Source organism: Amblyomma mixtum, chromosome 1, assembly GCF_055824585.1.
Source record: "Amblyomma mixtum isolate Tamu chromosome 1, ASM5582458v1, whole genome shotgun sequence".
Lineage (NCBI taxonomy): Eukaryota > Metazoa > Arthropoda > Arachnida > Ixodida > Ixodidae > Amblyomma > Amblyomma mixtum.
The window spans coordinates 176,699,651-176,713,478 of record NC_143012.1 but is presented as its reverse complement, the minus strand read 5'-3'; the positions used below and the strand labels follow the sequence as shown (position 1 = coordinate 176,713,478).

The following is a 13,828-nucleotide window of genomic DNA, read 5'->3' as shown; positions in this document are numbered from 1 at the left end:
CGCTATTTTCCTATGCACGCAATTGCGGAAAGCCCGAAATACTAAAGCTTTGTTGTCTATCCTTCTTTCGAACGCCGCTGGGGCGTTGCAGAGGCCGAATGGCATAACGTTGAATTCGTAGAGTCCGTCCGGTGTGATGAAGGCGGTCTGCGCGTGATCAGCCATGGTCATGAGAGCGTGCCAATACCCGGAGCGTAAATCAAGAAAAGAAAAGAATTCTGCGCTTTGCAAACAGATTAATACATTGTCGGTGCGTGGGCGCGGGTACACATCCCGACGCGCAGTTTTGCTGAGGCGGCGATAGCCTAAGCGAATAGACCCATCCTTTTTCTCTCAAGGACAAGACGGGACGACAAGGGGCTGCTAGGCTTCTGAACAACATCGCGGTGGAGCATGGTGTCGACTTGTTTGGCGATTACAGATGTGGGTGAGGGCAGGTGTCAGTTCGGTGGAGACGGTCGTTGTCTGACCCAAGGAATTTCACTGTGTGTCGAACGAGGATGGCGAATGGTGCAGGAGGTCAAGAAGCTGCTCGCCGCAGCGAGGCTCGAGGGCGCTGTCAACAGAATGGTTGAAGACATCACGTTGAAGCGGGTCGGAAGCCACATGATAGGGTCAAGACCTGAACTTGGCAAGCAGGCGAATGTGCTACCACGTCGAGGTCGAAGTGTAGACGTAAGAAGTTGGGCTAGTTGTTACGTATTCATGGTTAACGAGCCCAAAAAAGATGAAGACCAAGAGAAGAAGGCGGCAACACGACATAAGTGCTAAGATATTGTAATTCAAAGAAATGTTCAACCGACGTGCCACAATTTGATCTGAAATTGATCTCCTCATTGTTCTCAACAATGCAGCACTGGAACAATTGCAGCAGGGCATTGTTTCGAGCCGTATATCCAGCAGGTATCTACCGAAGTATATATCTACGGATCAATACGGCTAACGCACTCCCCACGGAGCAATATGACAGGAGAGGAAGGAGTAGAGACGTAGAAACAAAAAAGAGACGTAGAACTCGTGCTAAAGCCCACCGCCGATATTACGGCTTCGAACCGGAAGCCTTAAGGGTAGACTCAGCCCCCATGGGCTATGAAGCGGTCGCTGCCGGGGTGGATCCCACTCTATCCCCCATCGGTACATACACACTCCCTACACGCAGCTCCCCCAAAGCTGCAGATGAAGACATCATTGCCCTTGCCATTGCCAGCAGAAAATCCCGGTATATTTCATGAAATTCCAAAACTGCAATCCGAAATTCCGCACGAGGCTGAGTTCCCGTATATGCTTTTTGCATACTTCACTCGCCTGCTGCACCGCCGCCTCGTCATGTGCAGCTTATTTGGGCGCCCACACACTTCGGGAATCTTGGAAACGAGGCCACCAACCATTTAAGCCCGAGCTTCTTTAAAACGTTCTCTGGCTGCCTCCCACCACGTATTCTGGAAGGAGCGCGTGCACACTTTCAGCGAGCTAACGCAGGCCTTGAAGGCTTCGCGTCAGCTATAACTCCATCGCACGTCTCTCACCACTCGACAGACAACCGTTTGGGGCATTTAAAACACTCGCCGCTCTGGGTCGTTGGTTAAGGCTCTCGTCTACTGAGCCGGAGTACCCGGGTTCGAAACCAAATGCGGCGGCCGCGTTTCGATTGAGGCGAAAAACGCAAAGGCGAGAGAGAGAGAGAGAGAGAGAGAGAGAGAGAGAGAAAGAGAAGAAGAACTTTATTTGCCACTTGTGGGTTAGGAGTTATCGACGGTGGGCTGAGTGTGGTCCCCAGCTGGGGGCGATGTCTTGAGCCCACGAGACGAGTGCGACTTGTACATTCTTGTCTGCTCTTGCAAGAAGTTGGATCCACCCCTCCAAGGGGGGGAGCTGGCCCTGATGTTTGTGAGAGCGGGTTACCCTCGCATGCCCAGAGGGTGCGTGCCTGAGTGGCAAACACTCCGTGGTCACAATTAGGACAGACGGGGTCGTATTCCCCGTCAGTGATGAGGTGTGGTGTAGCATGACTGAGAATGGAATTGTTCTGCAGTCTGCGAAGCATGGTGGCTTGCGCTCGGTCGAGGTCGGGGTGGGGAGGAGGGTACACGCCTCCTGTTTACTTGGATAAGTTGGTGATTTCCGCATAGGATAGGGGGGCCTCGGTGAGAGCATCCGGGTTCGAGGGGCTGGCTGCCCTGTTGGTTAGGCCTCGGGCAAAACGGGTGACCCTTTCGTTCCCAGAGTTCCCTGCGTGCGCAGGTACCCACACTGAGCTTAGAGTGCTGTCGAGGGTGCAGCCGCGGAGGATGTATGCGGCAGGTGGACACATTGAGTTCGTCGAGAAATTTTGAATGGCTCATTGAGAGTCATTGAGAATCGTGCGGGGACCTGCGATGGCCAGCGCGATCGTGAACTCTTCGGCAGCGGTGGGAGAGTGTGTGCGCACTGTGGCGGCGTTGATGAGGGTGGTGTATGGCGTGGCTACGCAGGCCACGTATCTGTTGGAGTCTCATTTCGCCGCGTCCACGTACATGGCGTGCTCATCGGTGGCGTACGTGTCGTCAGGAGCCTGTGCCTTGAGTTGGCGACGAGTATCGTGGCGGCCGGGCAACATGTTCTTGGCCACGGGTTTGAAGATCAGCCGGCTCTAGACTCCAGATGGAAGGGGAGAAATGGGGGGGATGTCACCTGTAGGCTTGATGCTATGAAGAATATAACGACGGTATTTGGTGCGAGAAAAACGGTGTATCTGGGCAGTCTTGTGTGCTTCGATAAGCTCTGTGAGGGTGTTGTGTACCCCGAGAGCCGAGCGGATCACGCTATTACCGCCTCTTCATCTTTGCGGCGCAGGTGGTCCTACCAAGAAGGAAGGCTTGTGTGAGGCGGCACGGCCGGTCTCCCGCATGCCTCTGCGGCGAGTGGCGATGCGGCGGATGAGGCCGTTGATCTGGTGGGCCGTGGTTCGGAGGCGTTGGACGGCTTCCGTTTGATTCATTGAAAACATCTCGATTTACTGAATATTTGTGGAACATGGGCGTGGGCCGCCTAGTCCGCAGTCCACTGGTTATTGCTGCTGCGCTGGCCCTCCCCACCTGCCAATGCTGACGGTCAGGATTATCGCTGAGAAGAATTGCCTCCCACTGCTCCTCTGAAGTGTTTGGAATGGGGTCAACTATGAGATTAAATTGGCATGCCCACACCATGTTTTAGAGGTTAGCTACCTATCCACTGTGTGGGCACTTCGGAGAGTATAGTGTAGGGTACCACTGGTGTTAGCTGGCGTTGGGTATATGTTGGTTTGTAGTCTCCTAAGGGTGTTCTCTTCTAAGTTATTGAGGGATTTATGGGGTGTTGGGTTCTCCTTCCTGGCTGTTCTGTATGGCGCGAGATTGTCAGCATACACTGCTAAAGCAATTAGGAAACAGCGCCCTTCATGGTCATCAAGGGGAGATCAACGGTTGTCACAAAGTCCGTGCATGCCTTTCCTTTCTTTTTTCTATTGCGACCGAGTTGGCCACGGCGCCGGTTGTTCGCAGGCATGTCGCGACGCGGTGGCGATGATTTTGCGGCCCTCGCGGGGGCAGTTGCCCGCTTGCGACACTGGAGGGTCAAGGCTACGCCGCCCCCTCCCCAGGATTATCGCCGGGAAGCGAGCGATTGCACGAGGTGGGGACGGGAAGCGGCCGGTGAATGCCCCAGCAGCCCTTCCGACCTTGGCAAGTTAGCATCGTCCCTCGTGAGGACCGTGGCTTTTCCTCGCGTCCCCTTCAGTTTCTTCGCGTTTCTTTCCCCCCGTTCAAAATCTGCAAATCGTTGGCGCACTGTGCCTGGAGGATTCGTTTGGTGGTTTTTGTTTGTTGGTTGGTTTGCCGCGGGTACGCGGTGGCGGGAAAACCACGAGCGAGTTAGTTGGCTTGGAGATTTCGGTGCGTGCGGACGTGTGTGAGGTCAGCCAGGGAAGTGGTCGGCAAGCGAGCTAAGGCGGGTGTCTCAAACGTAGAGCGCGGCGACGGCGGCTTCGAAGACGCGTGGCCCAAGTTCGCCCGTATCCGCAACCCCCCATCAGCCCCGCGCGCCTCCGCAGCCCGACGCTCCCTACGACCGGACCTTGCCACCCGGCAGCTAAGCCACCGTTGCTCGCCATTCGCTTTACTCTTTCCTTTGTCCTGTCGCTCTTTTTCGCCCTAACCTTTTGCATAGTAACGTTGTATAGGTCTCGGCCCTATGTTTTCCTTTTCCTGTTAATAGCTGTTTGTGTTTTGATTTTGATTTCGTGTCGCGCCTGTGCATTGCCGCTATTTTGTTGGGCTTTGTTTTGTAACTGGTTGTTGTTATCCGTTGCCCAAGTAAAGATTCTTGCTTGTTAAAAAACTTGCCTACGCCTCATGCCTCCGGTCAACGGCTAATCAGGCGTGGCCCCTATCGCCGGTCAGCAGTCGAACCTCATCTTTCGCACGCGGGGTGGAGAAGTTTGTCGCTCCTCCCCCTCCAAACTTACTGAGAGTGCAGTGGTGGGCAGGTTGGCCCGAATAATTAGAACTTCGGCGCCAACCAAACATCAAGCCGCCCACTATATCGTTACAAACTGGCGTCCGCGACAGGACTTGCTGCCCACAATATCCTGACAAACTGGAATCCGCGAAAGGACTTGCTGACCACGATTGGCCTTGACCGCGATTGGCATCAAGTGAGATAGCGCGCGCTGTCCCAGCTAAGAGCATATGTACGATGGAGGACTTAGAGAGCCTCATCAGGAGAGGAAAGGCTCTGGGCTTCGAGCGACCTAGCCTTCGTGAATTTTTCTAGAATGAGCGGAAGGCGCAAAATGAGCGTCTACGCCACCGTCGTCGCGAGGAGGATGAGCGCCGTCGTCAGGAGGACGAGCTAAAGGAAGCACGCTCAGCGCGCAGGATGCCGGAGCTGCAGAGAGAACTTGAGGTGCTCCGAGCACGAGCAAAGGCCAGCAGGAGCGAAGGCTGTGATGCCACTTCAAACAAAATCGAAGTGTCATGTGAGACAGCACGGAAGTTGCTGGAGGCCGGCGAACGAGATTACCGGCAAGGCGACTACAGGGTGGTTGCAGAAGTGGCATCGGCAGCAGATCAGGTGCGTTTGCCGACGCCTCCCGCGCATGGGGAGCTCACGTTAAAAGGGGGTGAACTTTGTATCGTCAAAGGACGAAGTGGTGAGCTCGGCCATGCAATCGGGGTAGAGGTGAGTTCGGAAACGCCTGAAACGAATATGCTGGAAGAGCAATTCAGCCGAGTGCCGGCACCGCCTTCAGACGTCACTTTCGAGGCAACAGTGTCGCCTGACCTAAAGAGTGGAACACTGGGGCAGACTTTCAGGAAAACAGATCCCGGCGAGGTCGCGGCTCCCGAGCGGCTGACCGAGCAATGCTCACATCTCGCGGTACGTCTTCCCTTTGGTCTATCGTATATGGCATATTAACGTGGATCTTTTCAAGCAATTCTCTGCCGATGTTGTTTTGCACCAGCATACCTGACATGCGGATGGTGTGCATGGCAGGTGTGAGGTGGGTGGCGATGTACAGCGTGATCGACTCAAGGGGGTCGGGGACAGGCCGGTGAAGCCGCCTATCCCGGATGACTAGCACTTCGGATTTGGTGGGCTAGCAAACAAAACCATTTGCCTGCACGAAAGCGTGGAGAGTGTCGAGTGCCTGTTTGAGTGAATCTTATATCTCCCCGTCTGAGCCAGAGTTGGTCCAGAGGGTCATAGTGAGTTTGATGTGGGGTATGGTGTCCAGAAGCGAGGGGAGGCCTCGCATAGCGATGTTAAAGAGGAACGGGGACAAGACGGCTCCCTGTAGTGTCCCCGGGTGCCCGTGGTGATTTTTTGGCCTCAGAGGTCGCCAATGTGAATTTCTGCAGTGCGCTGGTGAAAAAAGTTGGCAATATAGTTGTAGGTGCGGGTGCTTACATTCATCTGGGACAGGTTGGTCAGTATAGATACTTGCGACACGTTGTCGAACGCCTTACTGACGTCGAGGCCGAGAATGGTGCGTGTGGCCCGGATGGAACCGGGGTCTAGTATATCGGGTTGTATCTGCCACATGGTGTCCTGGGTGGACAGTCCAGCCCGGAAACCAATCACGGTGGGGGGAGGAAGTCCTTGTCTACATGGGTGTGAAATTTGTGTAGAATTACGGGCTGTATAAACTTTCCTAGGCATGACCTGAACGAGGTGGGCCGGAGGTTACCCAGCTCGAGTCGGTTGCCTGGTTTGGGTGTCATGATTACCTTGGCATGCTTCCAGAGTCTGGAAGGCGACCTTCATGCCAGTGGTAGTTGAAAAGATCACCAAGTGCTTCGACCGAATGGTCGTCGAGGTAGCGTAGCATCTTGTTGGTGATATGGTCGTCGCCGGTGGCCGCAGTAGTCGTGATGTGGTTGAGGGTGGCACGGACTTCTGAAGCTATGATGTCGGCGCCCGTGTGCTGTGCGATGTCAGTGCACGTTAGAGACCCCAGATGGTTGAAATTATTTCGCAGATATCCACTACGGCACCTCTTTCTTCTTTTCTTCGTTCACTCCCACCTTTATTCCTTCCCTTCGGCGTGGTTTGGGTGTGCACCGAGATAAGTGAGACAGTTGCTGCATTTCTTTAAAAAAAAAACAATTCACTCTATTCTCTCCTCTCAATCTTTATATCACCCACTTTTCCTCACTTCATCCTGCACTTTCTGTCCCGAACATCTCGCTTCTGCTGTCCATCTCCTTTCTCACTGCCAGGCTGATCCTCCTCCGCGGGGCTGGAGTACCTCAAGACCTGGGAGAACTGGGACAGCCTGCTGCACACCGAGGACCCGGTCCCACAGACCATCGCTTCCGGCCGCGCTGCCAGTGTTTTAGGCCGCAGGAACATAAGCGCTTGAGAGCAGCGGGCGCTTGGGAGCCTGCGTGCTCCAAACTACTCAGTTCGTCAATACAGTTTGTGATTATAATTTTTCCAAAGCTATCCACTACGGCAACTCTTCCCGTCTGTCTTCTTTAGGTGCGTGTGCTGTGAGATGTCAGTGCATGTTAAGGAACCCCAGGTGGTCGAAATTTCCGGAGCCCTTCACTGCGGCGTCTCTCATAGCCTGAGTCGTTTTGGGAAGTGAAACCCTATAAACCAAACCAAACCATCTTTCACTCCAAATGTCCTCCCTTCCATTGCGCGTTCATGCGCTGGCCCGAGAACTCTCCTCCCGGACCCCGGATGATCAGGCACCCAACCCTGATTTCTCTGCGCACGCAGGATCACATATATCAGAAGCCCCTACCGCGCAATATGAGTGCTAGTCTCCATCACGGTAGGCGGCAGGCACGAGCGAGCTATTACACCAAAACATACAGCAACCGCTCCGATATCCTTTATGTCGACGCGACACAAAATTCTAAACCAGGATATTTCACGGCAGTCGCAGCCTATGAAGACGGCACAGTGGGGGCCGCCGCTACTATTCGAACTAATTCGCCTGCAGAGGCGGAAGGAGCCGCCTTCGCACTTGCTCTGGCCCACTCCATCATTGACAAAAACATAACCGAAATTTGCACAGATTCACAGGCTGCGTACCGCCACTACCTAAAGGGCGTGGCGACTCCGGCAACACACCGTATTCTTACCACGGCCACCTCTCTCGACCGAACGGTTACTCTGTCGTGGGTCCCTGGGCATGCCTCGATCCCCGGTAATGAGAGCGTTCATGCGCTGGCCCGAGAAATCTCCTCCCGGACCCCGGAGGATCAGGCACCCAACCCTGCGCAAGAAGCCCCTTCGGTCCTCTCTACATATCACCAAATTACCACATTTTACAAATTCAGCCGCATGACACTGCCACCACCCCACAGTACCTTGTCGCCCTTATCCAGCGCCACATGGCGGCAATTACAGACAGGCTGCTTTATTTCACCCCACCGCCTCTCATGCTTTCATCCCACCTTTCCTCCTGATTGTAACACCTGTGGCGTGCCCAAATCTACACTTTTCCATTACCTTTGGGAATGTCCTTCCCCAAAGGCAGTATCCCCCATCCCCAACCCCACTCATTCTTCCTGGGAGGCTGCTTTACGGACCGCTCAGCCCGCCGGCCAGAAATGGCTAGTGGATCGGGCTTTACGTGAAGCACTAGCCCGTGGACTCCTGGACCAGAAGGGGACCACCCTGGAAGATTTTTTTTGTGTGTGTGTAATAAAGTTGTTTCCATCCATCTATCCAAGAGGCCCCATCTGTCCACTCTACATATCATCAAATCACAACATTCTACAAACTCAGCCGCATGACACTGCCCCACAGTACCTTGTCGCCCTCATCCAGCGCCACATGGCGACAATTACAGACAGGCTGTTTTATTTCGCCCCACCGTCTCTCATGCTTTCACCCCGCCTTTCCTCCTGATTTTACCACCTGTGGCGTGCCCAGACCCACACTTTTCCACTACCTTTGGGGATGTCCGTCCGCAAAGGCAGTACCCCCCATCCCCAATCCCACTTATTCTTCCTGGGAGGCTGCTTTACGGACCGCTCAGCCCGCCGGCCAGAAATGGCCGGTGGATCGGGCTTTACGTGAAGCCCGGACCAGTAGTCCTGGACCAGTAGGGGACCACCCTGGAAGATTTTTTTGTGCAGTAAAGTTGTTTCCATCCATCCATTCATTGCGGGGGCAGCTGAGGTGTCCACCGAAAAGTGAGGCAGTTCTTCAATCATTTCCTTTCCCCCAAAACGACAATATTTATACTTTAACTGGCATGGACTGCTTTCTCCCTATCGACCCATTCACTGCGGTCACACTAAACGCTGTTGTAGTGGTAGGGCTACAGAATAACTTTAAAAAATTGGCAAATTGAATTTTGAGAAAGGAAACGGCGCAGTATCTGTCTCGCATATCTCGGTGGACACCTGAACGGCGCCATAACGGAAGGGAGGAAGGTGGGAGTGAAAGGAGAAACAAGCGCCGAGAATAATTTCAACCATCTGGATATCTTACAACGCGCACTGACATAGCACTGCTCACGGGCCGCAGTCCTCCACTAGGGCGCATCTTATTACCCTTCCTTTCTCTTACGGCGTCTGTGTGACTGAATGAGAGAGACCAATTCTGCCCATTAACCAAATACTGGCTGACAGCAACAGACACAGCTGGTGGATGGACAGTTGCTGCACTGCTCGGTGCGGGTAGCTGCACCATTCGTTGCTGAAGGTTGCTGAAGTCAGGTACCAAAGCAGACGCTTGCTGCGACACTGTCGAGCTGCCAGGATCAGACTCCGACAAGCGGTTGACAGTACTGAGGGCTTGGGGTGTGGCCACTTGGGCAGGCGATGTGGCCGCCTGGGTAATGGGCCTGGTATCTGACAGATGCTGCGGTGCCGGCAATCTCACTTCGCCCTTAGCACGCTCGCTCAGGTGATTGACTGACGGCTTTGGCGGAATGAGCAATGAGGCGGCAGGTGAGTTTTCGGCTGGCAGCGATGCTACGCAGTAGGTTACAGAAGTTGGCGGAGTGGGGCACTCGTCTAGGAAGAGCTTGACTGCCGGCGGCACTAGTGCAGATGAGAGAAGTTGCTCACCGGACTGTGCCGAAGACGCTGTATCATCCTTATTGGAGGCGGTATGGCCGGAGGCGCTGAACAGGGTGGCGCGAGGCGCATCTGTCGCTGAGTTCGCTGACGTGGCATACCGCGGTGGGCCAGGCACCTCACCGAACTGCTGAGGGAATGACTGCGGACTTGGGCCCGTGGAGTCGTCGCACTGTGCTGCTAGCGAGTCCGGAGTAGCAGGATGTGCTGTCGCAAGCGATGCGGCAGCGTCTGGTGCGGTCGGTGCTAAAGAAGCCGGGCCGGAGACGCTGGGCTGGAGTGGCGGCGAGGCGGCGAGGGGATGCTGAGGCGGGCCGGGTTCTTATGAAGGCTGCGTGGGCGCGAGCGAGGCCGGTGCAGGGCCAGAGGCTGGCGGCGGCGAAAACGGGTCCGCTGCGTCGTAGAGCGGCGGTGGAACATAGGAGGCGGCGGCGGAACATAGTAGGCGGCGGCGGAACATAGTAGGCGCCGAAGTCAGCCAAGACGGCCCCACGCAGCTCATCGTATGGCCGGCAGCCGAAGGCAGAGTAGGTGAGCCGAGGCAGGAGGTCGGGCGGGAGGATGTCGCAAAGGACTGCGTGTTTAAACGGCTGGATGGTAATGCCGTTCAGGTACATTGCAGCCTCCAGTTGGGCGAACCACCCGCCGACGTCTCCAGGCCGGAACGCTGGGAGCGGCGGGTCGAAACTTGGGTCCTGCCAGTACGCCATGCTGGAACGCCGCTGAGATAGAAGGCACGGTTCGCTGGGTCGCCACTGTTGAAGATTTGCGGGGTCGCAGCGGAGCACCAGAGCAAGATTACAAGCGTGGCAGGCTTCTAGTTACGAACAGCCCGTGACGGGCGTGCGCTCCGAACACGCGCTGTCTATCTTTATTTTCCTCTATCGCGGGCTGGTAACGCCGTTGTTGTTGTTGTGACTGAGATAAGCATGAAAAAATTGCGCCTCTCCCGTAACCGAGAGTAGAGTAAGCATGAAATGTTTACGGGCCTAATACAGGCTCCATTGCTCGGCTTAAACAGCTGTAACGGTGGCGGCATTGAAATCCAGGACGATGCAGAAGCGTACGCGGACACGACGAGACGCAGGCCTGACAAGAATGTATATGCAGCGCGTTCGAATACTCCGCGAGCGTGTATACATCTGCCTGCCAGAGGGGGAAAGGGCTTGAAGGTTGTTGTTGTTGTGACTGAGAGAAGGATGAAAAGGAAATTGCACGGGCCTGCTACTGGCTCGAGCGAAGCCACCACCGCTGCCACGTGCAGATAGAGGAGAGTTAAAAGATCAGAGGAAGGAGAGAGAGGAAAGGAAAGACGCGCGTCGCAGCAAGAACCGCGTCCGCCGGAGCGGACGCTGCCCAAAAAACAGATAAGCGGCCGAAGCCGCGCTCGCCTTAAAGTCTTCATCCGACAACGTCGGCACGGTGGTAGTGTACCAAGACGGTGGTCTGGAAAGCGTCCACACACTCCTTTGCCTGGCAGACATCGCCACAGCGAGTGCAGCTAGGCTGCGACACCGCCTCTCTGTTGCCTTCCGCTTCTTGACAGAAGCTTTCTGAACGCGCACAGCTTGCAGTTCCGCCCTTTTTGCTGACAACAAGGTCTCGTAGTGCGCAACCAGGAGAAGCAAATCGGGTGGACGATCACGGTCGCATTCATGAAGCGGCCGGCTAAGCGCCATTCCACGGCTCTTCTCGGGTTCGCGTCGCGAAGTCGCACCACGTTCAAAACAGCACCTGCTGAATCGCGCAGACGGCCACTCGCGATATGAAAGAAAAAAGGAAATGCACAGTGCTGCTGCGGTTAGTACGAGCGATGGAAAGTGAAAGGGTACGCTCCACCACATTCAAACCACAATAAGCACAACTCACAGTACCACAACAAACGCAGCCATTTTGCAACACAATGGATCTGATTGGATCGGCTAAATAAGCTTCTCCGCTTGCTTTGCAAACAACTCTTGCAAATAGTTAGAAAAACACACTGTACAGCATGTAGCGCAGAAAATAATTAGAGAAACAAAATTTTTTTGAGTTGGCGAGGTAAAAAGTTCAAGTGTCACGTGATAAATCACCGAGACGGAAGTGAACCGACCGAACATGGAAAGTGCCGTGTGAGCGCAGCCACCACCGTTCCGTTCCCACGGCCGTTACGGCGTTCAACTGCCGTTTGCGTTAACGGCCGTTGCAAGTGCCCGTGTAACAGGGGTATTAAGGGCTTGAAGGCCAAGCGAGGCCAAGCGGCCGGTCTTTTACATGCGTGAGTGTGGGACCGCAGCGCCATCTTTGGGGAGGGAGCGAAAGTTTTCCGCCGAAAGCCCTTCTCGCCCTCTTTCTCTAAGCGGCCTTCTCTCAAAGCCCCTAACAGATCACGTATGACAACGAAGTGTATTGTGGCATGTATGTGCTTTTTCCACGCGTTATTAGAAATCGGAAATTATAATTTCGTGCATTATCAAATGCACAGCTCGACTGATATCTTGATAAACATTTGGAAGACACTGCCAGCAGTTATTTTTTGTGACTCGTTTGGAGAGCAACCGGCGCTTGTATGCCGTCCCGTCGGAGGGCTTAGAGAGTCTCGTTGAATCTCGATAAGTCTCGTACGGTACCCGGATGAGTGGAATTCAGTGCCCGGATGATGGCTCTCGATCTCGGCGTGACGTCACCACAATGCCGACAACGGGAGCTAAAAGCATTTCATGCTTAAAAGAAATTGCACGGGCCTGCCTACTGGCTCGAGCCAAGCCACCACCGCTCTGGTAACGCCGATATCAGCGCCTGCGCTTTATAGCGTCGCCGGGCGCTATAGCGTTACTCGGCTTCCTCTACGGCGGCTACTTCTTGCCTTCTTCCACCATCTCGATCCCTTCCCTCAAGGCGCTGGTGAGGTGTCAACCGAGAAGCGAGAGAGTTCATTCTGCACCCCCTCTTTTCCTAAAAAAAGACTCTTCATTTTGCGACAACGAGGTAAGCACGAAATATGGCCCTTTATGCTGGCAATCCTTCGGTACTTTCTGATAAAGATTCATGAAATAAAAGCATTATTTTAAAGGTTGACGTAGAACACAAAATGCAGAAATGTTGCAATAATTTGCCCTCTAGCGCTCAACAATTTAAGCAAAGAACTAGCACATTGCAGTCAAAATGCGTGTTACTTCGAGCGTTCAATCTAGTGACATGAGCACATAGTCTCGACGTCAGAGCGGCTCCGTTGGTGTGTGGCGATAAACTATTTCGTCGCGGGGAGTTCTCAATTAAGCAAGAGCGGCTCGATTGGCCTTGATTTGCTGCATATGCATATACCTCCTTTATCGGTGAATTCTCATGTATAGCTTGTGGCTGTACTTTGAGCATAGCCTTAATTTCTGTGTGGTGCTTGTTTTGCATTAACATGGCTCCTACGTATGCTGCGTATAACTCAGGATGTAAATGGCTCATTATCCTGTCCGTCCAGCATTACATCTAGCGCCTGGGGTGAGTCATCGACGAACGCAGCTGACGTCATCAAACGAATGACGGGTGTCCACCGAGATATGTGAGACAGTTACTGCGTAATTTGCTTGCCTCAAATACGGGTTTCATTTTCTTCATTACGGCCCCTCTTTCTCTTCCTTCTTTCACTCTCACTTCCTCCCTTGCTGTTCGGGTGTACACCGAAATGAAAGGAATTACTGCGCCATTTCCTTTCTACCTTGTGTCTGTTGGACATTAAAAGTTTTCCTATCCTATCCTATCCTATCCTATTTTATCCTATCCTATCCTATCCTATCCTACCCTATCCTATCCTATCCTATCCTATCCTATCCTATCCTATCCTATCCTATCCTATCCTATCCTATCCTCAAAAAGCATTGCGTTCAAAGGTGTTTCCAACCGGCAAGGCATCGCGCCGAATGGGTGGTGGCATTCCGTGGATTTGCTACAACGCTGTCACGCTCTGCTCTTTAGTCCAAGCAATACCTCTCTTGTACATAGTATAAATAAATGTTTTACACCACCACCACCTACTCCTAAAGACTAAGCTCAAGCGTCATTAATTAGCAGTAAACTAGTATTTAGCCATGAATCAGTAATTAGCTATTAAAGAGTAATTTGTCATTACTTAGTAATTAGCCATTAATTATGTGTGACCTCATCCAGTGGTGACATCACCAGTACCACAGAGGCAGTCGAACTGGTGCTGAAAGCGCTTTCGCCTCTACGCACTTTACAGTGAAAGCGCCCCCTTAATTTCCATGATCGATTAATTCTCTGTAATCATAGTG

General features: G+C 53.6%; 1 protein-coding gene across 1 annotated transcript in view; it reads right to left on the bottom strand.

The window, feature by feature from the left end:
- The window catches only part of LOC149370015 (uncharacterized), a 125,406-nt gene extending 118,578 nt beyond the window's left edge, over window positions 1-6,828 (bottom strand). Inside the window, exons 1-3 of the mRNA XM_089576791.1 lie at window positions 6,674-6,828; window positions 5,926-6,121; window positions 5,485-5,614 (exon numbers count right to left, since the gene is read on the bottom strand). Coding sequence (XP_089432917.1) covers window positions 5,485-5,614; window positions 5,926-6,121; window positions 6,674-6,828 — 481 coding nt within the window. The remainder of the gene's footprint in view (window positions 1-5,484; window positions 5,615-5,925; window positions 6,122-6,673) is intronic.
- Window positions 6,829-13,828: the final 7,000 nt, after the last annotated feature.